A 24,176-nucleotide genomic window follows, 5' to 3' on the forward strand; every position below is an offset into this window, starting at 1 on the left:
ACTGTGGGCACGAGTTGTAGTTGTAACTTTAATATAGACCTAATAAAAAAAGATGTCCTTACCTGATGGAAACTATGACACTATTGTTCAGCTTAAGTTCTCTAAGGTTTGGCATGTGTGTACCTGCATTAATAAGAGTAAGTATGTGATTTACATAGTAAAAGCCATGTTATCAGCATTATACTGCTCTTTACCTTTACTCTCAAGCAGGGGTTCCCTAAGAGGTTGTTGAGTATGGATTTCTAAGTCCTGAAGGTGTTTGAATCAGGCGAAACGTTACAGTGAATTTAATATCACTTTTGAAACAAAGATGAAATTTAATAGACAAGGGAAATATTTTTTACCAGAGTAGTTTATTGTCTGCAGCAGCAGGTTAAATAAAGCTACATTCATTTATATTAATGATGCTATTTAAAGGCATTTTAGAGCTGTTTAATATTATAGCAATTTGTTATCTTCCTTAAAGGAATGCAGGGCTGTCGTCTAAAAGATTTTCAATAAAAAACTTTTGCATTTCCCTTTAGTCTGGTGATCCTTTGCTTTGATACATATGCTTTCTGTTTTTGCTGTCGTCTAACCCGTCACATTTCCTGGCCAAAAGTGTAAAGGTACTGTCACACTAAGAGATATCGCTAGCAATATCGCTCTAACTTGTAACGTTATAGCGATATTGCTAGCGACATCGCTGTGTCTGATACTTACCTACGACCCGCTCCCCCGCTGGTTATCGCTGATCGCGCGAGAACAGGCTGGACTGTTTCTCATCGTCAGCTTCCTGCGGTGCTTCCTGCTGTGACAACGAGCGACGCGTGGAGCCGGGCGGGAGGACGCAGGATCGCCACGTCTGACAGGTAAGTAGCGACCCCCGTCCCCAGCGATGTCGCTGGTGAGATCTGCCTGTGTGGCAGCTCACTAACGACCACTTAGCGATGTACCAGCGATCCTGACCGCGTCATATCGCTGGTCGGGATTGCTGGTACATCGCTAAGTGTGACAGTAGCTTAAGAGTTGCACATATATGCAATACTGTATTGACAGATAGTGCTGGCGTTGAGCTGATTAATACAATTTGGGCTATAAGGGTATAATAAAAAAGGAAATATCTGCTACACACATTCAGGTAGCCCTGTAATCTGCAAAATAGCGTTGATGTGTAAAGAGGGATAGTTTTTCCAATATTTTTTAAATATTCTGTGTAATAAAGCAAGAGGTAAGGTTACTGAGATAAATTTATTTTGATCTGATTTTGGTCCAGGATTTAGGAGTGACCAAAAGAGCCTGGGTGGGAGAGGTTGCTCCCATAAACCTATCTGGATCCTACAAGTCTAATTACAGGCAGCTGGGTTAGCATAGTAAGTTGTGCTGTAGCTGAACAGAAGTGTGTTTGAAGAAAGGCAGTTTTCACTTTGGAGTTATAAGGAATATAAAGGACAATAAACTTTATTCTGTTTTGATATAAACCCCCCCCCGTGTCTGTGTATATCAACCAGCTTCCATAGAGCTAAAACCCCTTGTAAAGCGGCGGTGTCCACGCTGTGCAGTTATGAGGCAGTGACCCAAACAAGTTCAAAAACAAAAAGGTTTTTAGTGTCCAACAAAACTCACTCAGTGCACAGCATGCTGTATCCTCAGGATCGCTGACGGGAAGCAACAAAACAGTCTGTGGCCAGTTGCCGTGAGCGACCGCGTTGCCAGGGTATGATAGGGGTGCCAGACCTTGGCTCAGCTTGGCCCTGTGTTGCTCTGTCTCTCTGCAAGTCAGAACTGACACACCCAAAACCCTTCCTGCAGGGTTTTTTTCCTTTCTCCAATCTGTGGCCATAGGCCACTTATAAGACCTGGGCTGGAGGAAACGTACCGGACCCCACTACCTTCCTGCAGTCCATTTAAAAAATAAAAGCCCATACCGTTTTTTCCTGAATAAACTCCTTGGTCCAAATAACTTGACCAGGCTCAAACTCACTTTTATTCTGCCCTGTGAGTCACAGGCACACTGCTGCGACGACAGGGCACTCCAGCGGATCTAATACGCTTCTGAGCGCATCCTGGGGGACACATAGCAACCCTCACATATGACTCCGGTCGCTGCCTCACACCCTACAACAGATACATAGAACTGCAGAAAAGACACAGATGTCTTTCATGCCTGTCCTGTAAAAACCTTCTGAACTAGTGAATGGCCATGAAAGATTCTGTTACATAGAGCTAATAATTTAATCTTCCTTTACAATTTTACCAATTTTACAGTTACTAAAACCTGGCTGCTAATGGAGCCAGTGGCTGACACTTCTCTGTCTACCTGCGAAAAACCAACCATCATGATGTTTCTGTACTACAGTAATGTAATTTATCCAATGAGATTTCCAGTATAGCAGTTTTATTTCACCAACTATGATGAAAATGATCCTTGTGGGAGGCTAATTGCATAATTTCTTTTCTCTGCTTATTATTTATTCATAACTTTATTAAAACAGGGCCGACATCTGATGTAAGTTGCCTATACAGTATTGCTACTAGCTGAAATCTGACATTTTAGAATGTGCCAGCTTTCACATGGCCATAGTTTGGTCCCAACAGAGTCTATATTAGCAGTAGCCATATACATATTAAGGTCTCTACATAATGCTTATGCCAAGGAGCCTAAGGGGTCCCAAAAGTATAGGAGATCAATTTAAATGACATGCCATGGTTGGGCCCAATTACAGATTTTGCATTGAGACCCACATTACTCCTCTAGCCTATATTATACCAGCTGTGCATTTAAGGCAGTCCATAGTTAGACTGATGTATTAGTTTAAAGGGCTGTTTCCAAAATGACAAGTTCTGCCTCATCTATGGGTAAGGAGATAACTGGCTGATCACTGGGGGTCCGACTACTGAGACAGAAATCCAGAGAATGGGACTCTGGAATCATGAGAGCAGGGCTCTGCAGTCCCACCTTGAATGGAGCTCCATCTGCAGGCCCCGTCTTGAATGGAGCCCCGTCTTGATTGGAGCTCCATCTGCAGGCCGCGTCTTGGATGGAGTGACAATGTGCATGCACGACTCTGCTCCATTTATTGTCTATGGACCTGTCAGAGAAAGCCAAGTAGCGTTCTCCTCAATTATCATCAGTCCCATTGACAATGAAAAGAGTGGAGGCGAAATTTGTGCAGGTGTACTTCATTCAAGATGGAGTTGTCGAGAACCCTGTTCTTTGAATGTCTGGCAGTCGGACCACAGTAATCAGAAAGCTATCCTCTAACTTTCGGGGTTAACTTGCCATTTTGAGAAACAAAACTTTTTAAGAGTTAGATGTAAACTGCACATCACATAGGGCCACCTGTTTGACCCCCCTCACCTAAAAAGCATCCCTCACCAAAATTCCCCAAGGTGCGTTCCCTTGTGTCCACACACATTTGAAGTGTTGTAACATCTTGCAGATTATCCTCCCCGGTAAGTGCTTTCTGCAGGAAAAACAAAAATGCAAAATATTAAATTCTGGGGATAAAGTATAGATTCTGAAATATAGTTTGTATAGTTTTTGCAGTGGACCCATACCAGTCTTGTGGGTGAGAGATATTCATCAACAAGGGTTTCATATTCTTCACTGTTTACAGGATTTGGATTCAGCAATCCTTGCCATCCCAAATCAAGGACCCTCACACTGGGAGTACCTGGGCATCTCTGAAAACTCTGTTCCATGGTTTACCTGATAGTAAACGAATAATGAGTGATGACAATAATAATAATAATGTTTCTTATTCTAATTAGTTAGATGACATAATCAAATTTTGCATAATTTTCCATATCACCATACAACAGAATCATATTAGCATGCTGAACGTTAAAAACTTAGAGTCACTTTGTGGTGTGATAAAACACTCCGGGATCGCCTTTGCTGGGGTCAAAGGTCATGTGCGTTCAGCAAGAAACTCAGGCGCACGGCCGGGGTCCGGGTGAAACTGACACTGGGTCAGGTTTGTTAAAGGTGAAAGCAATGCATAAAAGAAATAAAACATAAAACAAATCCTTGCCTGTCCGGCACTAACTAAACAAGGTACAACCTAACTACCAACTGGCGGGCTTCTCCCGTCCAGCCAAACCACAGTTGCAGTGGGCACTGCTTTCACTCACTTGTGTCTCTCACACAGACAGGCAATCTGTGTTCCCAGGCTGAGACACTCACACAACCACCTGGCATCCTTTTATGTCCTCCCTCCCATTATTCATGAGCACCCAGGTGAGATACTGACCAGACTAGGCCACATAGGAAAGGTATCTGGGCGAGATATACCTGCCCTCATCCACTATTCCCACATGATTCTCACATATCCCCCTCCTCTGCTCAGACCACTCCGGTCGAGCAATGACACCCGCCAAACAATGCACTCGGGACAGGGCATCTGCATTCCCTATCTGTGCTCCTGGGCGGTGCTCCACCGTAAAAGTGTAGGCCTGCAGGGCAAGGAACCACCGGGTCACCCGGCTATTCCGTTCCTTGTGTAAGTGCATCCACTTGAGAGGAGCATGGTCAGTGATCAGCCTGAACTTTCGGCCCACCAGGTAATATTTGAGGGCCTCTAGAGCCCACTTAATGGCTAGGCACTCTTTTTCTATGACTGCATACCTTTGCTCATGTTTATTCAGCTTCCTGCTGAGATAGAGGACTGGGTGTTCCACTCCGTCCCTCACTTGTGATAGTACGGCCCCCGATACCGGTATCAGAGGCATCCGTTTGTACCACAAACTCGCTGTAGAAGTCCGGAGTCACCAGTACGGGTTGAGAGCAAAGTGCCCGTTTTAGGCTATGGAAGGCTTCTTCAGCCGCTAAACTCCATTTAATCATGACGGAGTCTTTCCCTTTTGTAAGCTCCGTCAGGGGGGTAGCGATGGCTGCAAAATTGGGTATGAACCGGCGAAAATAGCCGGCGATCCCCAGGAAGGCTTGCACCTGCTTCTTGTTGACAGGTTGCGGCCAGTCCTGAACCGCCTGAATCTTATCGAGCTGGGGTTTAACAATACCCCTCCCAATTACATACCCCAAATACCGGGCTTCTTCTAGCCTGATGTGACATTTCTTGGGGTTCGCGGTTAGACCTGCATCCCACAGGTTGTCAATCACAGCTTGTACCTTCTGGAGATGAGTCTCCCAGTCCAAGCTGTAAATGACAATGTCATCCAAATAGGCCAAAGCGTACTGCCTATGTGGCCTCAGGACTCGATCCATCAGTCTCTGGAAGGTCGCCGGTGCTCCGTGCAGTCCAAATGGCATATACACATACTGAAATAGACCTTCCGGCGTAGCAAATGCCGTCTTTTCTCTGGCAGCCTCCGCCAGAGGGATCTGCCAATACCCCTTTGTTAGGTCTAGGGTCGTAATATACCGGGCTTTTCCTAACCGATCTATTAACTCGTCGACCCGGGGCATAGGGTAGGCATCAAATTTTGAGACAGCATTCAGTTTCCTGAAGTCATTGCAGAACCGGATGGTGCCGTCCGGTTTAGGAATTAGCACAATCGGGCTGGACCAAGCACTGTGCGATTCCTCAATGACTCCTAACTCTAACATTGCCTTCACTTCTCGGGAAACGGCTTCACGGCGCGCTTCCGGGATTCGGTAGGGTTTTACGTGAACTGTAACACCAGGTTCCGTTACGATGTCATGTTTCATTAGCGTAGTCTGCCCAGGTTTTTCTGAGAAAAACTTTTGATTGTGAAGTAGAAACTGCCTGACCTCAGTCTTTTGCCGCTCCGATAGAGTCTCGGCAACCCGTACTTCCGGTACGGTATGCGAGCAGACGGGAAGGGCTAGCTCAGCTGACAAGGCAGACCGATCTTTTCAGGGTTTTATCAGATTTACATGATAAATCTGTTCAGGTTTCCGTTTACCTGCCTGGTATACTTTGTAGTTTACTTCACCAACCCTTTCCTTAATCTCAAAGGGGCCCTGCCACTTGGCTAGGAACTTACTGTCCACCGTGGGAACCAGGATCAACACCCTATCTCCGGGTGCAAACGTACGGATCTTGGCGCCCCTATCATAGATTCTTTTTTGGGCTCCTTGAGCCTGCATCATGTGTTCTTTGACGACAGGCATAACAGCCGCAATACGGTCCTGCATTTGGGATATGTGATCTATCACCGTTTTAAACAGAGTGACCTGACCCTCCCAAGTTTCTTTGGCAACGTCTAACAGTCCGCGAGGACGTCGGGCAGGCGTACAATAACTCAAAAGGCGAGAATCCCATGGAAGACTGGGGCACTTCCCTGATGGCAAAAAGCAAATACGGAAGTAAATAGTCCCAGTTCTTCCCATGCTTGTCTATCACCTTTCTCAGCATCTGCTTCAGAGTTTTATTGAACCGTTCGACCAACCCGTCTGTTTGAGGGTGATACACGGATGTGCGTAACGGTTCGATTTGTAACAACCTGCAGAGCTCCTTCATTACCCTGGACATAAAGGGGGTCCCCTGGTCGGTGAGTATCTGTTTTGGTATACTGACCCGACTAAACACATGCACCACCAGTTCCTTGGCAATCGTCTTGGTAGCCGTGTTACGCAAAGGGATGGCCTCCGGGTAACGAGTGGCATAATCCAAGATGACCAGGATATGTTGGTGTCCACGTGCAGACCGTGGGAGGGGCCCAACTAAATCCATCCCAATCCTCTCAAACGGGACCTCAACAATAGGTAGGGGTACCAAAGGGCTACAGAACCGGGGCTTAGGCGCAGAGACTTGGCAGTCAGGACAAGACTCACAATATACACGAATACGTGATGCATGCCTGGCCAAACAAAACAATGTAATATCCTTTCGGTGGTTTTCTGGACTCCCAGGTGACCTCCCATCATATGTCCATGGGCCAGGTACAGCACCTGCCGCCGGTAGGGTTTTGGCATGACTAATAGTTGCACCGTGTCTTCCCCCTTTTTCTCTATTTGATAGAGTAAATCATTCTCCAGGACCATGTAAGGATATGCCAGCCTCGAGCCAGGTTCTATGGGTACCCCATTTATCACTTTTACATTTGTCCTAGACTGAGAAAGGGTAGGATCCTTTATTTGCTCGCTTTGGAAGTCATCTTTCTGAACTTCCAAATCCAGCAAACGGGGAGGTGGATGGCTGTCGGCCTCCTCCTCTTCCCTGGTCTCCTCCGTATCGCCTGCCATGACTGAAAATGGGAACTGCAGGTCATTTCCAGCAGACTCTTCCCCCGAGGCTTCCGGGGAGACCTCTTCCAGGGGTTCAGGACCCACACGCGCCCTGGGAGAAGAATCATGTACACTATTACCCTGGGGTATCAACTGATTCTCCCACAATTGCCAGAAGTGGGGAAAATCCCGGCCCAAGATAACATCATGCAATAACGCAGGGACGAGTCCCACTTTATGTTGCACAGACCCATAGGAAGTAGTAATGCATATGACCGTGGTGAGGTACGAACAGGTGTCTCCATGCACACATGTTACAGAAAATTTGTCTGATGGTCCAGTCGGGGCTGACACCAGACTGGCCTTCACCAGAGTCACCACACTTCCCGAGTCTAACAATGCCACCACATTTTTTCCATCAGCAGTTAAATCACACAAGTGTTTCTCCACATCCTTTTGACCGGTATTCACACTCATTACCCGTGCAACCATAGACATGCGGTTTTTAGAGTCTGTGACGTCGCACTGCATGGGTTCAGTAGTGACTGGACAGTTCGCAGCAAATGTGTCCCATCTCTTGGCAGCGGAAACACCTAACGGGCCCCTTGCTTAGACCAAAGTTCGTTACTCTTGGCCTCGCAGTGCGGGCAGTCCCGTTTTCCTCCCCCACTGTCTTAGGGATTTTTCCTTCTCCCCTACTCCCTGGAACAGTCTTACCGGTTCCACGTGGAGATGATGAAGAACGAGGTGGGGTAGCGTCGTCTCGGAGTCCTTCCGCCACGGAGTAACGTTCAACCAGATCCACAAGTTGATCTGCCGTCGTAGGATTTCCATGACTTACCTACTTCCTCAGGGCTGGCGGTAGAGCTCTCAGGTACTTGTCCATGACGATAATCTCTGGATTATCTCTGGCGCTGTCAACACCTCGTCACTTCTTCGTCACGTGGATCAGGTCGAACATCTGTGATCGCGGTGGTTTATCCAGCTGATAAGTCCATTGATGCACTCTCTGTGCACGGACAGCGGTCGTCACTCCCAGCCGGGCCAAGATCTCGGCTTTCAGTTTGTCAAAGCCCTGCGCAGCATCAGGCTCTAAGTCATAATATGCCTTTTGGGCCTCACCGGAAAGAAACGGGGCAATCAAGCCGGCCCATCGTGCCTTTGGCCATTTTTCTCGCACCGCCGTCCGTTCAAACGTGGTCAGGTACGCCTCGACGTCATCTTGGGTCGCCATCTTCTGCCAGTACCGACTCACGTGAATCACTCTCGACTCGGCTTCCAGGTTAAGCTCAAGTAAGCTTGCCAGGCGCTGCGCCACCTGCTGGAGAAGCGAACGATCGGTAGCTGTCATGTCCACCAACTCTTTCAGCTGGGCCATCATCACCCGATTAGCTTCTTGCTGGACGGTGGTGGACTGTACCAGCGCTTTCACCACGTCCTCCATGCTCATGCTTCCAACGTGATGCCCGCGTTCTCCACCACAATGTGATAAAACACTCCGGGATCGCCTTTGCTGGGGTCAAAGGTCACGTGCATTCAGCAAGAAGCTCAGGCGCACGGCCGGGGTCCGGGTGTAACTGACACTGGGTCAGGTTTATTAAAGGTGAAAGCAATGCATAAAAGAAATAAAACATAAAACAAATCCTTGCCTGTCCGGCACTAACTAAACAAGGTACCACCTAACTACCAACTGGCGGGCTTCTCCCGTCCAGCCAAACCACAGTTGCAGTGGGCACTGCTTTCACTCACTTGTGTCTCTCACACAGACAGGCTCTCTGTGTTCCCAGGCTGAGACACTCACACAACCACCTGGCATCCTTTTATATCCGCCCTCCCATTATTCATCAGCAACCAGGTGAGATACTGACCAGACTAGGCCACATAGGAAAGGTATCTGGGCGAGATATACCTGCCCTCATCCACTATTCCCACATGATTCTCACAGTGGCCATTCATAGGAATTTTGTTATCATATTAATTTTAGATTTTTTTTTTACTATAGAATTGTATAAATATAGTAAGACGGTTTGTATGTTTAAAATAAAAGTCAGCCTTGCTCAACTTATTACTTATCGGTACTTACACAGATAAAGCCAAAAAACCTCATGTTTGGAGCTTGTGCAGAGACCCTATGGTGTATTATGAAACTATTGCCAACTGATGGGACATTGTACAAATTAAGGCTCGATTTATCAAGACTTCCATTTTGCACGCCAATTTTAATGAAGTGTGTGTGCCTGAGTAAGATGAGCTAAATTAAAATGCGCTCACCTCTTAAAGGGAATCTAACAGCACGTTTTTTCTATGTAATCTGATGCCAGCATGATGTCAGGGTTAAAACACAGGTTTCGGCAATATCCGTGGTTTTGTTTGCCTGCAATGATTGTTTTAGCACCGGGAGTCTATCATCGCTGGGACACAGTAGCACGTGCATGCTAGTCAGACACGCCCCCTACAGTGACAGGCACCTCATTGTCTATGGACAAGAGGCTGGTGTGGGCGGGGTTAGCTTCCTCAGCACTGCTGCATTGCTAAATCTAAAAACTCTGTGTCAGAACGGCTGCACCCAATAAACTAAGTGATACATTGTTGGATTCAGTTTCTCTTTGCTTACATCAGGCTGCTCTCAGATTAAGTAGCAAAAACCTGCTGACAGATTGCCTTTAATAAATATGTTGAATTTTTAAGGTGCCCAGCTGCTGGAAACGTACTTTTGTGGTGATGTAAAGAAGATGTTGATGGAATTACATTTCAAAGACCTGCATCCTCTCCCCATATATGAGGTTTTGGGAGCAGGAGGGAGGGGCAGGTTAATCTAACTGACTGATTCTTTTTAACCCCCATTTTCGTTTTTGCATTTCTGTTTTTTGCTCCACTGCTTCCCAGAGCCATAACTTTTTTATTTTTCCTCCAATACGGACATGTGAGGGCTTTTTTTTGCAGGACGAGCTGTACTTTTGAAAAACACCATTTGTTTTACCATATAGTGTACTGGAAAATGGGATGAAATTCCAAGTGTGGTGAAATTCCCCCCAAAAATTGCAATTCCACAACTGTTTTTTGGGCTGTTATTTTTTTACCATGTTCACTAAATGCTAAAACTGACCTGCCATTATGATTCTCCAGGTCATTATATAAGTTCATAGACACCAAACATGTCTAGGTTCTTTTATATTTAAGTGGTGAAAAAAAATCCAAATTTTGTTAAAACAAAACAAAAAACAATTGCGTCATTTTCCGAGACCTGTCGTGTCTCCATTTTTTGGGATCTGGGGCTGGGTGAGGGCTTACTTTTTGTGCGCGGAGCAGTTGTTTATATTGATACCATTTTGGTGCAGATCTTTTGATCGCCGTTACTGCATTTTAATGCAATGTTGTGGCGACCAAAAAAAGGTAATTCTGGCGTTGTGACTTTTTTTCGCTTTTCCAATCATAATAATTCTCTTTATATCTTGATATATCGGACGATACTGAACGCGACACTATTTTGAATGGGGCGAAGGGGGGGGGGTGATTTGAACTTTTATATAGTTTTTATTTTTTTTTAATATTTTTAAAAACATTTTTTTCTTTCCACTTGCTTCAATAGTCTCCATGGGAGACTAGAAGCTGCGATCTTGCTATGAGCACTGACTGCTGGGAGGCGCTCATAGCAATCCCGCAATGACAACCACAGGGGTCTGCTGCAGACCCCGAGTTGTCATGCCAAACCACTAGCGACCCATGGTCATGTGACATGGGCGCAGATGGGCGGGATTAGGTGACGTGCTTCCAGCATGATCACATTAAATGACGCTGCTAGAGATTGACAGTGGCATTTAACAAGTTAACAGCCGCGTATGGATTGCAATTCCACCCACGGTTGTTAGGGGCACATGTCCGCTATTCAAAACAGCTGACATGTGCTGGGAAAGATGTGAGCTCAGCACCGAAGCCCACATCAAAAGGAAGAGACACGAAATGCACAGTACATGTTGTAAAGAGGTTGAAACACAGTGGCTCAGTGGTTAGCATTGCAGTGCTGGGGTTCTCGGTTCAATTCCCACCCAGGACAACATTTGCAAGGAGTTTGTACTGTATGTTCTCCCCATGTTTTTGTGTTTTTTTTCTGGGTTCTCCGGTTTCCTCCCACATTGCAAAGACATACTGATAGGGAATTTAGATTGTGATGGGGACAGTGATGATAATGTCTGTAATGTGCTGCTGAAATATGATAGTGCTATATAAGCAAAGCATAATAATAAAAACTAAATCCAAGTAGCAGATGTAAATGCACCTTCAAGGGTGACAACTTGTAAAGGAGCAATATCTGTCTTCACATCCTGTTCTGTCTAGATGTGTCCGGATCCCAAAATTCCAAGCGGCGGAAGTTCACCGACCGCCATATTGGGACACCCAAGTGATGGGTGTCTTTATATGGAAACTGTTGGTGGTACCAGCCTCTTGCGCGGTACCACCAGCGGTCAAAGAAGAGATGACATGAGAGGATAAGACAGCAGATGGGGGAGAGAGAAAGCGCACAGGGGTGATAGAGACAGAGCACAGGGGGGAGACAGCTCAAATGGGACAGCACATGAGGGGAGAACACAGCACAGGAAGGAGAGAGACAGCAGACAAGGGGGATAGCACATGAGGGGAGAACACAGCACAGAAAGGAGAGACAGCAGACAAAGGAGACAGCACATGGGGTAGACAGGTCAAAGAAAAGAGAACAGATGGGAGAAGTCAGCACATGGGGAAAGAGAGAGGGGATAGGTGGGTGAGCACATGGGGGCTGGAGATTCTCAACACTGCAAAGCCTGCCCCCAGCGTGACATTACCGCCCTCCCAATGCGACAGCAGCGGGCCTCCATCTAGTTAATTAATATTTGTCATACAGAGAGAGATAAATCACTCACCTATCAAGGAAGGATAGGTCACATTTCTTTAAAAAATTCTGACCGCTGAAAAAAAAGAAATTACAATTTTAAAATATAACTTATATATAATAGTATTTACAAAGAAAAGCACAAACAACATCAAGAACTAATAAAGGGCTGCTGCAGCTAAGCAAAGGCTGTCATCTAGAAGGCATCCTAAAATCCTGGAAGATATATCTACATATTGAAAGGCTTGTTTTGGGTTGCCTGGTTGCAATTCCGGTCGAAGCTGGAATTTTGGGTTGTCACTTTGTCTTTTTCTCACACATTGGTATAACTAAGAAACAACTGAGCACAAATCTTCACATCTTGACAACTCAGGTGATCATGTTTCCTTTTTATTTTTTTTTAGTAAATGGCATTTTTTTAAGTAGCTTGCTCAAGTTTTGTTAATACCATTACTTTATAGAAAGTTTATAATAAGATGAGGCATAGATGAAAAACTCAGACAAGCCGTAGATGACACATTTTAAAATATCGTTACCTTTTTTTAAAAAAATTTCATTGGAAAAGCTCAAAATGGATACGGCGATACGCGTGGGGCCACCGTTCGGGTCCTGCCGTTCCTTGTGCATGTATGATTTTGGTCTGGTAATCCTTTTGCCTTTTATGCTCTCACCATGAATCATTTATTGTGGCTACTGCTCCCAGGTCTATTGTGACCGCTGCTCTGTGGCTACACTTAGCCCACATGCAATGGCTTGGAATGCATTCATCTCTATATGCTCATTTGTGGGATTGATCATATCTACACTATTATTGTGAACCTTTTTTATAGCGGTCTATATTATTATATATATGACTTGCAATCTTTTGGTTCCTACTCCTGAAGCAGCCTGGCAGTTCAGCAGCTAGTACCATTATATATTATGTTACTCTGATGGATTTTTTGCATTAGCCTTAGCCTAAGCAAGCATTGTTCTTTGCATTGCATATTTGCTCATTGGGTCTCCAGCATGATTTTTTGTATTGTATTATATTATGCGACATGTCTGCACATTGACAGGTACCCGGTTCTGGGTCCTTGTTTTTAATTGTGTTTTATCATGCACTTTTCTATTGTGTGTACCAATAAAGCCTTGTTATCACTACGTTGCTTATTAATTGGTGTAGTGTGCATGTTATGGTAGTGTTTTCTTTTCTCTTTTTAGCACATACCTTGGGATTGGGACGCTGGGACTCCATGTTTGGCTCCATTACCTGTGCTTTGCTGTGTTTTCTACTTGCATTCATCTCTGATGGGTTGCACTTCATCTGTCCAAACTGTCCATGTACTTTCCTGCTCGCTGCATCAACGCACAGGATTCTTGTGCCCCCTCGTACCTAAGGCTTAGAGGATCCCCTTACTGGTGAGCCTAACACTAGTCACAGGAGATTGTGTGGATTCTACATTTGGAAGTGCGAGATGAAAAGTGCAACATGGTCCAAGCTGCTCCATTCAAGTCTATTACTGAAGATAATAGAAGATAACTGAAGCCCCCGTCACACACAGCGATATTGCTGCTGAGTCACAAGTTTTGTGATGCAACAGTGAACTCACCAGCAAGGTCGCTGTGTGTGACAGGTATCAGCGACCGGGCCCCCTGCCAGGTATCGCTGATCGTTCTTGAAAGCTCTGGACTTTTTTGGGGTCGTTGGTCTCCCGCTAGCAGGCACGCATCGCTGTGTGTGGCAGGCGGGAGAGCAATGACCAGCGAGCAGGAGCTGGTAACCAAGGTAAACAGCGGGTTTCTAAGTGCCGCGCGGCTCTTAGAAACCCGCTGTTTACCTTGGTTACCAGCTCCCTGCATCAGCGCGCTGGTAACTAAGGTACACAGCGACGCCGCGCGCTCGTCCTCGCTGGTGCTGATCGCTGGTGAAGCTGTCTGTTTGACAGCTCACCAGCGATCATGTAGCGACTCACCAGCGATCCTGACAAGTTCATATCGTTGTTGGGATCGATGGTGAGTCGCTATGTGTGACGGGGCCCTAATTCATGCTCTGGGCTCAGCAATCTTGGTTTTTGTCACAGACTTGAATGAAGCGGCAGGGCACATGTGCAGCCTGGCACACCAATTTCCCCTCTCTGTGCTCTTGCTACCAGGGAAGAAAAGGGGTCATAGGCACTTGGTTTGCTGACTGGGGGCACAAGATATACCCCACACCAATCTAACAACCATCCCCTATTCAGTGGATAGGTTACAATAACTTATTTGGACTGGAATGACCCTTAAATGTATTAATTTGGCCTCAAAGACCCCAGATCTCAATCTTTATGCTGGAACAAACAAATTTGATCTATTTGAACCCTACTTTGCAGAATTTAAAAGATCTGCTGCTAATAACTTAATGTCAGGTCATGGGGAGTCTATGCTTCAACGTAGTAGAGATGATTTAGTTGTATTAAAGGGATTTCCGCCCTTCGGCTACAAATCTGCATTCGCTCTATGTGACTGCAGATTTGTGAATCCCTACATCTCGCGCACTGGGAGGGTTCTCCGGAGTCAAAGCCAAGCGCATAACCGCAAGTAAGTGATTTGCATACATGCGATCACATGCCGACTAGACGTACGTGCCTCCCTCAATCCAATTGTATTGAGCGAGGCCGGGCACAGTCTTGTCGGAATGTGGCCAGAAGTATGCATATCGCATTCTTGCAGTCACACAAATGACCACTCCCAGCATGCGCAGGATGTGAGGATTCACAAGTCTGCAGTCACATAGCGTGACTGCAGAATTGTAGCTTAAGACCGATCAGCCCCTTTAAATAAAATGGCTGTGGATGATTTGTATTGCTTGTTAAACATTTTGAGTCATCATCAGTGAGATACATCAACACTGTCAGAGAGTCATCTGCATCTCTGACCCTTTTTGTAGCCAGTTTCATCATCAGAAATTACTGCATTATGGTATACTAAAGTGCTTAACCACGCAGAAGACAATAAATCACGTTAATAAATGAGCGTCTAGTTTTGTGCTTCCCGTTATCCAGTTTGCAGCAAAGTTCCTGCACCTTTGTCTTGCAACCCATTTAAACAGTTAAATGGTTGTGTCAGCTATGACCTCATTTATTGATGCTGCAGTAAGGCAGGGTTGCAGGATTGCAGTCTTTAGTCAACACTTGGAATTGGAAACTGGTGCCAAAGTATTTAACTAATATATTCACTTTCAATTTGTGACCTCATCTATAAATTCAAACAATTGCTTCATCCTATGAGCTGCTAGACAAAACAGCTTGTGACTATATGTCCACATATTATGGGAAAGCATTGCAATCTCACTCCTTGCATTCAGTAAGCACTTCTGTACTATCACAACTAAAAATGAATATGTATGTGGGTCGCCCTCACACCCAGGGCTGTGGGGTACTCGGTACCGGGCCCGATGAGCTTCAATGGGAGATGTCACGGCAGCTGGGACCCGGCCCGTGGCCCTGGGCGCCCATTGTAAAAGGGGAATGTTCGGTGTGCTTATGATAAGCGATTCGTGACGCCACCTGTGGTGTTCGGCAATAGAGATGTAAGCCGACGCTGCAGACAGATCCTCTGGGACAGATGGTGTGGTGCAGCAGTGATGTTATAGCCCTCCACAGGCAGGGCTGTAGTCCCAGTGCAGTGTAGGTGAAGTGACACTTAGATGGTGTAGTGCATGTAGTTCCAAAGCTTTACTCACAGTCTGTTGCAGGTACAGGTGCCCGCATCCGTGCCGTGTCCTCCAGGTCAGGAGCTCAGCCAACTTCCAGGCAAGATGAAGTACTCCTTTCCAACACTCCGCCAACATATGTGCCTTTTCTGAACGTCTCCTCTTATAGCGCCTTTGAATGAAGTACTCTCAGTACTGAGTTACACTGGAGTTCCTCCTGTCAGATGTTCCTATGAACTCTACTTGTACGGCAGACAGCTGTAGCCTGCTTCGGGGACTCCTTGCTACTAAGTCCCGGCTCACTAATACGGTATGTTGCTGTTGTGCCCCCAAGTCTTGTGTGGGAATAAAGTGGTCACTACTAGAGTTGAGCGACTTTTGTTTTTTTAGGGTCGCGTTTCGTTTCGTGAAACCCGACTTTTCCAAAAGTCGGGTCGAGCAAGATCGTCCGATTATAGGGAAAAGTCGGGGTCGTCCCGAAACACGAAACCCAATGTAAGTCAATGGGGAATAAAAGTCGGCAGTGAGAGGAGGACAGGAAACACACCTACAGTGCCCATTTGAATGCCAAAAGCATCGATTCTTCTTACTTAAGCTTGTCAACCTTAATTAACTTCATAATACAAGTTACGCACTGAAAAATGGGGGTTATTTGGCTAAAGTTGTGGGGGGGGAGGGCTGGCTGCAGGTTTTCATGTGCCCTGGGCGAAAGAGCACCCCTTTAACACATACCACAACTCATCATGCTCCGATACGGCAGATAAATAGCGGTATAGTACAATGAAAAATACCTCACTTTTTACATCTCATGACGAGGCCCATCTATTTCTCCATACAGAATCATTGGTCCCATATAATGTTTGAAACAGTATATGATGAGCTCCACATAATGCTACAGTATATGTTGGTCCCCATGGATGAAGCTCCACTGTCTTATGGGCCCAAATAATGCTCCAAACATAATGGGCCCCATTTCTAATGCTCTAGTGTATAATGGGCCCTGTAAATGCTGCTCCAGTGTCTGATGTCCACCTTTGGAATGTTCCAGTGTATAGTGGGCCCCATCTATCATTCTCCAGAGTATAGTGCTCCCCAAAAATTGCTGTCCCAACATTGAAAACAATCAAATAAGTCTCCTCGCTAGGGAATCCCTGTACTTGTCTGGACAGGTGCTGTAGCTTGCTTAACAGCTCGCCAGCCGTTCTCACGCCCAGTATGGATTGCACGTGATTGCACAAAGGTTAGAAAGGGTACCGTATCCCTGGATAACATGTATGGATAGCGTACACATTAAAAATATATGTCTTAGGAGGCAGGCTCAGACGGTGTCAGGCCCAGTATGGATTGCACGTGATTGCACAAAGGTTAGAAAGGGTACCGTATCCCTGGATAACATGTATGGATAGCGTACACATTCAAAATATATGTCTCAGGAGGCAGGCTCAGACGGTGTCAGGCACAGTATGGATTGCACGTGATTGCACAAAGGTTAGAAAGGGTACCGTATCCCTGGATAACATGTATGGATAGCGTACACATTCAAAATATATGTCTATACAGCATGAGGCAGGCTCAGACGGTGTTAGGCCCAGTATGGATTGCACGTGATTGCACAAAGGTTAGAAAGGGTACCGTATCCCCGGATAACATGTATGGATAGCGTACACATTCAAAATATATGTCTATACAGCATGAGGCAGGCTCAGACGGTGTTAGGCCCAGTATGGATTGCACGTGATTGCACAAAGGTTAGAAAGGGTACCGTATCCCCGGATAACATGTATGGATAGCGTACACATTCAAAATATATGTCTATACAGCATGAGGCAGGCTCAGACGGTGTTAGGCCCAGTATGGATTGCACGTGATTGCACAAAGGTTAGAAAGGGTACCGTATCCCCGGATAACATGTATGGATAGCGTACACATTCAAAATATATGTCTATACAGCATGAGGCAGGCTCAGACGGTGTTAGGCCCAGTATGGATTGCACGTAATTGCACAAAGGTTAGAAAGGGTACCGTATCCCTGGATAACATGTATGGATAGCGTACACATTCAAAATATATGTCTATACAGCATGAGGCAGGCTCAGACGGTGTTAGGCCCAGTATGGATTGCACGTGATTGCACAAAGGTTAGAAAGGGTACCGTATCCCCGGATAACATGTATGGATAGCGTACACATTCAAAATATATGTCTATACAGCATGAGGCAGGCTCAGACGGTGTTAGGCCCAGTATGGATTGCACGTGATTGCACAAAGGTTAGAAAGGGTACCGTATCCCTGGATAACATGTATGGATAGCGTACACATTCAAAATATATGTCTATACAGCATGAGGCAGGCTCAGACGGTGTTAGGCCCAGTATGGATTGCACGTGATTGCACAAAGGTTAGAAAGGGTACCGTATCCCCGGATAACATGTATGGATAGCGTACACATTCAAAATATATGTCTATACAGCATGAGGCAGGCTCAGACGGTGTTAGGCCCAGTATGGATTGCACGTGACTGCACAAAGGTTAGAAAGGGTACCGTATCCCCGGATAACATGTATGGATAGCGTACACATTCAAAATATATGTCTATACAGCATGAGGCAGGCTCAGACGGTGTTAGGCCCAGTATGGATTGCACGTGATTGCACAAAGGTTAGAAAGGGTACCGTATCCCCGGATAACATGTATGGATAGCGTACACATTCAAAATATATGTCTATACAGCATGAGGCAGGCTCAGACGATGTTAGGCCCAGTATGGATTGCACGTGATTTCACAAAGGTTAGAAAGGGTACCGTAACCCCGGATAACATGTATGGATAGCGTACACATTCAAAATATATGTCTATACAGCATGAGGCAGGCTCAGACGGTGTTAGGCCCAGTATGGATTGCACGTGATTGCACAAAGGTTAGAAAGGGTACCGTATCCCTGGATAACATGTATGGATAGCGTACACATTCAAAATATATGTCTATACAGCATGAGGCAGGCTCAGACGGTGTTAGGCCCAGTATGGATTGCACGTGATTGCACAAAGGTTAGAAAGGGTACCGTATCCCTGGATAACTTGTATGGACAGCGTACACATTCAAAATATATGTCTATACAGCATGAGGCAGGCTCAGACGGTGTTAGGCCCAGTATGGATTGCACGTGATTGCACAAAGGTTAGAAAGGGTACCGTATCCCCGGATAACATGTATGGATAGCGTACACATTCAAAATATATGTCTATACAGCATGAGGCAGGCTCAGACGGTGTTAGGCCCAGTATGGATTGCACGTGATTGCACAAAGGTTAGAAAGGGTACCGTATCCCTGGATAACATGTATGGATAGCGTACACATTCAAAATATATGTCTATACAGCATGAGGCAGGCTCAGACGGTGTTAGGCCCAGTATGGATTGCACGTGATTGCACAAAGGTTAGAAAGGGTACCGTATCCCCCGGATAACATGTATGGATAGCGTACACATTCAAAATATATGTCTATACAGCATGAGGCAGGCTCAGACGGTGTTAGGCCCAGTATGGATTGCACGTGATTGCACAAAGGTTAGAAAGGGTACCGTATCCCCGGATAACATGTATGGATAGCGTACACATTCAAAATATATGTCTATACAGCATGAGGCAGGCTCAGACGGTGTTAGGCCCAGTATGGATTGCACGTGATTGCACAAAGGTTAGAAAGGGTACCGTATCCCTGGATAACATGTATGGATAGCGTACACATTCAAAATATATGTCTATACAGCATGAGGCAGGCTCAGACGGTGTTAGGCCCAGTATGGATTGCACGTGATTGCACAAAGGTTAGAAAGGGTACCGTATCCCCGGATAACATGTATAGATAGCGTACACATTCAAAATATATGTCTCAGGAGGCAGGCTCAGACGGTGTCAGGCACAGTATGGATTTGACGGCCCAGATTACACAGCGGAGGAGCAGGGAGAGGTAAAGATTGCAAATGCTGGGGCCCTGCCCAAGCAAGGGGGGCCCACTCGTGGGCGTCGGTACTGGCACTGGGCCCCTCATAGTACAGCGGTGTGTCTGACGGCGGGTGTGCACCACCACCGTCAGAGACACTTGATTGCACTATGAGGGACCCTGTGCCAGTGCCCGCGCCCAAGAGTCGGCCTACCCACCTGTCCAGGGCAACGGCACTCGCACGGTGTCGTGCGGTAGGTGGTGACCCCGGCCATGGGGGGGGAGGCAGCACAGTTAGGGAGTTTTAGAAAGTGGCATATGTTGATGTTGGACATTCAGCTGATGCAAAAGGCGAAATAGGTGAAGTACCAGGAAAAGGTGGACCAAAGCAAGCCATTTTTCTGTCACCCTATGTGTCATCAGGGGAAGGTGGGACAAAATCCTTGAAAACCCATGCGTGGTTCATTTTAATGAAGGTTAGATCATCCACATTTTGGGTTGACAGACGGGTCCTTTTTTCTGTCAGGATTGATCCAGCTGCACTGAAGACTCTTTCCGACAGCACACTTGCAGCTGGGCAAGCGAGCTCCTGTAAGGCATATTGGGCAATTCAGGCCAGGTGTCCAGTTTAGCGGCCCAATAGTCAAAGGGGAATGACCTGTGTGGGAGAACATCGATATGGGAGGAAAAGTAGTTTGTAACCATAGTTGACAACTGCTGTCTCCTGTCACTTTCCATCGATGCAGTATTACCAGTTGTGTGAGCGGTATTTGAAAAATCAGTCCACAACATTGTCATGAAACCCCTGTCTCCAACGCCACTTCTGCTGTGTGCACCACGAACACCTCTGCCAAGCTGCCCCCGGCCCGTACGGCTCGTGTGAGAACCATCACCGCTGCTGTGTGCTGGGAATGCCTCAAGCAACTGATTTACCAGAGTTGCTTGTTTATTAGCCAATATTAGGTCAAGTTTCTCCTGTGGCATGATGTTTTGTAATTTGCCTTTATAGCGTGGATCCAGGATGCTGACCAACCCGTAGTCGTCATCGTTCATCATTTTGGCAATGCGGGGGTCCCTTTTTAGGATCCGCAAGGCATAATCTGACATGTGGGCCAATGTTCCCGGTGTCAATGATGCACTGCGAGTGCTGGGTGGAGGAGCACTTTCTGGCAAATCCACATCCCTCCAGTCACGCACAAACCCTGTACCAGACCTTGCCACGCCAACATTTTCACTTGCCCCACGAGATGCATCCTCCTCCCCTAAGTAATCATCCCCATCATCCTCCTCCTCTTCTTCCTCCACCTCGTCCAGGAGAGGTCCCTGAGCAGACAATGGCTGAATGTCATCAAGGATTCCCTCCTCCTCTTCCTCCTCATCAACATTGGCTGCAGACGCCTGCTCCTTAAGGTGCGTCAAAGTTTGCATGAGCAGACGCATAAGTGGGATGCTCATGCTTAGGATGGCGTCGTCTGCGCTTACCAGCCGTGTGCATTCCTCAAAACACTGAAGGACTTTACAAAGGTCTTTCAGCTTCGACCACTGCACGCCTGTCAACTCCATGTCTGCTCTCAAAGTGCCTGGCCGTGTATCCTCCCACAAATGCATTATGGCCTGCCTCTGCTCGCACAGCTGCTCCACCATGTGCAGGGTGGAGTTCCACCTTGTTGCAATGTCGATAATGAGGCGGTGGTTGGGAAGGTGGAGCAATCGCTGCAGCTTCTGCATACGAACGGAGTGTACAGGCGACCGGCGGATGTGCGCGCACAGTCTTCGCACCTTCTGGAGCAGGGCTGTTAACTCCGGATAATTTTTGAGGAAGCACTGCACCACCAGGTTCAAGGTGTGAGCCAAGCAAGGTATGTGGCTGAGTTTTGAAAGGGCTATGGCTGCCACAAAATTACGGCCGTTATCACTAACTACCTTGCCTGCCTCAAGATGTACACTGCCCAGCCATGACTCAGTTTGTCGCTTCAAGTACTCGGCCAGCACCTCGGCGGTGTGTCTGTCGCCCAAACACATCATCTGCAACACAGACTGCTGACGCTTTCCACTAGCTGCTCGATAGGGGGACACATCGTGTGCAACAGTGGCAGCTGCAGATGGAGTGCTCGTACGACTGCGCTCTGTGGACGAGCTTTCGCTTCTGGAGGAGGAGGAGGAGGGTCGAACGCCTACAGCCAACTGTTTCCTATACCGTGGGCTAGGCAGCACTGTCCCACCACCGCTGTCCCCTGTGGACCCTGCATCCACCACATTAACCCAGTGCGCAGTGATGGACACGTAACGGCCCTGGCCATGCCGACTGGACCATGCATCAGTTGTGAGGTGCACCTTTCCGCTCACTGACTGCTTGAGTGCATGGACAATGCGGTCTTTCACATGATGGTGGAGGGCTGGGATGGCTTTGCGAGAGAAGAAGTGGCGACTGGGTAGGTCATAGCGTGGTACTGCATAGGCCATGAGTTCGCGGAAAGCTGTGCTTTCCACCAACCGAAAGGGCATCATCTCAAACGAGATTAGTTTGGCAATGTGGGCGTTCAAACCCAGTGTACGCGGATGAGAGACTGAGTACTTTCTTGACCTACTCATAGTGTCTGGGAGGGTGAGCTGGACTTGAGAGCTGCATATGGTGGAAGTAGCGGTGGACAGGGCGGACTGAGAGAGGGTTGATGATGGTGATGGAGTTGGTGTTCTTTCTGATGGCCTAGAATCAGTCTTTCGTTGATATAACAGTGGGATTCCCTGACTGCTGTGGTCTTGCAACGACACCTCAACATTTGCTGCTGTGCTAACCGGTGGGCTTACAGTGGGGGAAACAATGTAGCGTTGCTGACTACCTTCGTTGTGATCAGTTGCACATGTGGCACTTGAGGTTTGGTGTTGTGTCCACGCTTGCAAGTGCATGCTGGTTAAATGTCTAAGCATGCAACTGGTATTCAAATTTTTCAGATTTTTCCCTCGGCTAAAGGTCTTTGCGCACTTCTTACAGATAACCTTGGCCTGATCATGAGGATTTTGTTCAAAAAAGTGCCACACTGCACTCTTCCTACTTTGGCAGACATTTTGCGGCCTAGCACGCTGTGATCTTTTGACCCTCTGGACAAGCTGTCCAGCAACTCTTTTGATGTTTGGAACCTGTCTTTGTAGTGCTCCGGGCCTGCCAGATAACAGCTGTTGCGATGTCGATGTCTGCTGTGGATGCTCCTCATCTGAGCTATTGGAAGCAGCACCCTCTTCCCCCAATGGATGCCAATCTGGGTCAACAACTGGGTCATCCATCACCTCCTCTTCTATGTCATGTGCACCTTTCTCTGTGTCACCGTGTATGGTGGTATAGTGTGCGGGAAGGGGCACCTGAGTCTCATCAGGGTCAAAATCTGGCTCTGTACACTGCGAGGACAATGTAGTGCTCTGAGTGAATGTACCAGCAGAATCATCCATCAGCGGCTGTGCATCAGTGCACTCCATGTCAGATTCATCTTGGCCTGGGTAATTCACCATTTCACTTGATAATCCAGGCATGGTATGTGAAAACAGCTCCATGGAGTAATCAGTAGTATGGCCTGCGTCATCCTTCAATCTTGGTTGGGGTGAAGGACACAAGGAAAGGTGTGGTTCATGAACATGAGCCTCCAATGACGACTCAGTGCTTTTACTTTTTACAACTTCAGAAGAGGAGGCGATAGAGCTGGAGGCTGAGTCAGCAATGTAAGACAAAACTTTTTCCTGATGCTCTGCCTTTAAAAGCGGTTTGCCAACTCCTAGAAAACTAAGCGTTCGAGGCCTTATGTAACCAGACGATGACGCAGGGTCAGCACCTCCTGCATTCGGTCCTATTTTGCTCTTGCCACTACCATCAGATCCACCACCAACACCATCATTACCAGCTGTCAACCCCCGCCCAATTCCACGGCCTCTTCCACCAGCCTTCCTCATTTTTGGTAGAAATGTAGACAAAATCCAACAAACTATATAGTAATGTAAAACAAGGTACAAGGTGTCTATAGGACAGGGGAGATTTAGAATTTCTGCACACACTTGTGGACAGTGGACACTTTTGGATTGTGTGAGGCCCACTGATATCTGAGCGCTATGTGACAGGCTCGATGGCACAGCTGCCTGTGACCAAAGTGACGAGAGGATAATGGAGATTTTGAATCTCTGCGCACACTTTTGGACACTGGACACTTGTGGATTGTGTGAGGCCCACTGATATCTGAGCGCTATGTGACACGCTCGATGGCACAGCTGCCTGTGACCAAAGTGACGAGAGGATAATGGAGATTTTGAATCTCTGCGCACACTTTTGGACACTGGACACTTGTGGATTGTGTGAGGCCCACTGATATCTGAGCGCTATGTGACAGGCTCGATGGCACAGCTGCCTGTGACCAAAGTGACGAGAGGATAATGGAGATTTTGAATCTCTGCGCACACTTTTGGACACTGGACACTTGTGGATTGTGTGAGGCCCACTGATATCTGAGCGCTATGTGACACGCTCGATGGCACAGCTGCCTGTGACCAAAGTGACGAGAGGATAATGGAGATTT

General features: G+C 46.8%; 1 protein-coding gene across 2 annotated transcripts in view; it reads right to left on the reverse strand.

Moving 5' to 3' along the window:
• Positions 1-24,176, reverse strand: part of LRRC56 (leucine rich repeat containing 56) — a 94,300-nt gene that overhangs the window by 22,430 nt on the left and 47,694 nt on the right. The window contains exons 2-5 of one of the 2 annotated variants that reach the window (XM_073554418.1): positions 12,034-12,078; positions 3,541-3,691; positions 3,359-3,446; positions 63-123 (exon numbers count right to left, since the gene is read on the reverse strand). In XM_073554418.1, the coding sequence (XP_073410519.1) occupies positions 63-123; positions 3,359-3,446; positions 3,541-3,684 (293 nt within the window). In that variant the 5' untranslated portion in view covers positions 3,685-3,691; positions 12,034-12,078. Of the gene's footprint in view, positions 1-62; positions 124-3,340; positions 3,447-3,540; positions 3,692-12,033; positions 12,079-24,176 lie in introns of both variants that reach the window. The other variant, XM_073554417.1, reaches the window with a different exon arrangement.

This window comes from Dendrobates tinctorius, unplaced genomic scaffold (genome assembly GCF_039654945.1).
Source record: "Dendrobates tinctorius isolate UK_male_01 unplaced genomic scaffold, ASM3965494v1 ptg000211l, whole genome shotgun sequence".
In the NCBI taxonomy this organism is placed as follows: Eukaryota; Metazoa; Chordata; class Amphibia; order Anura; family Dendrobatidae; genus Dendrobates; species Dendrobates tinctorius.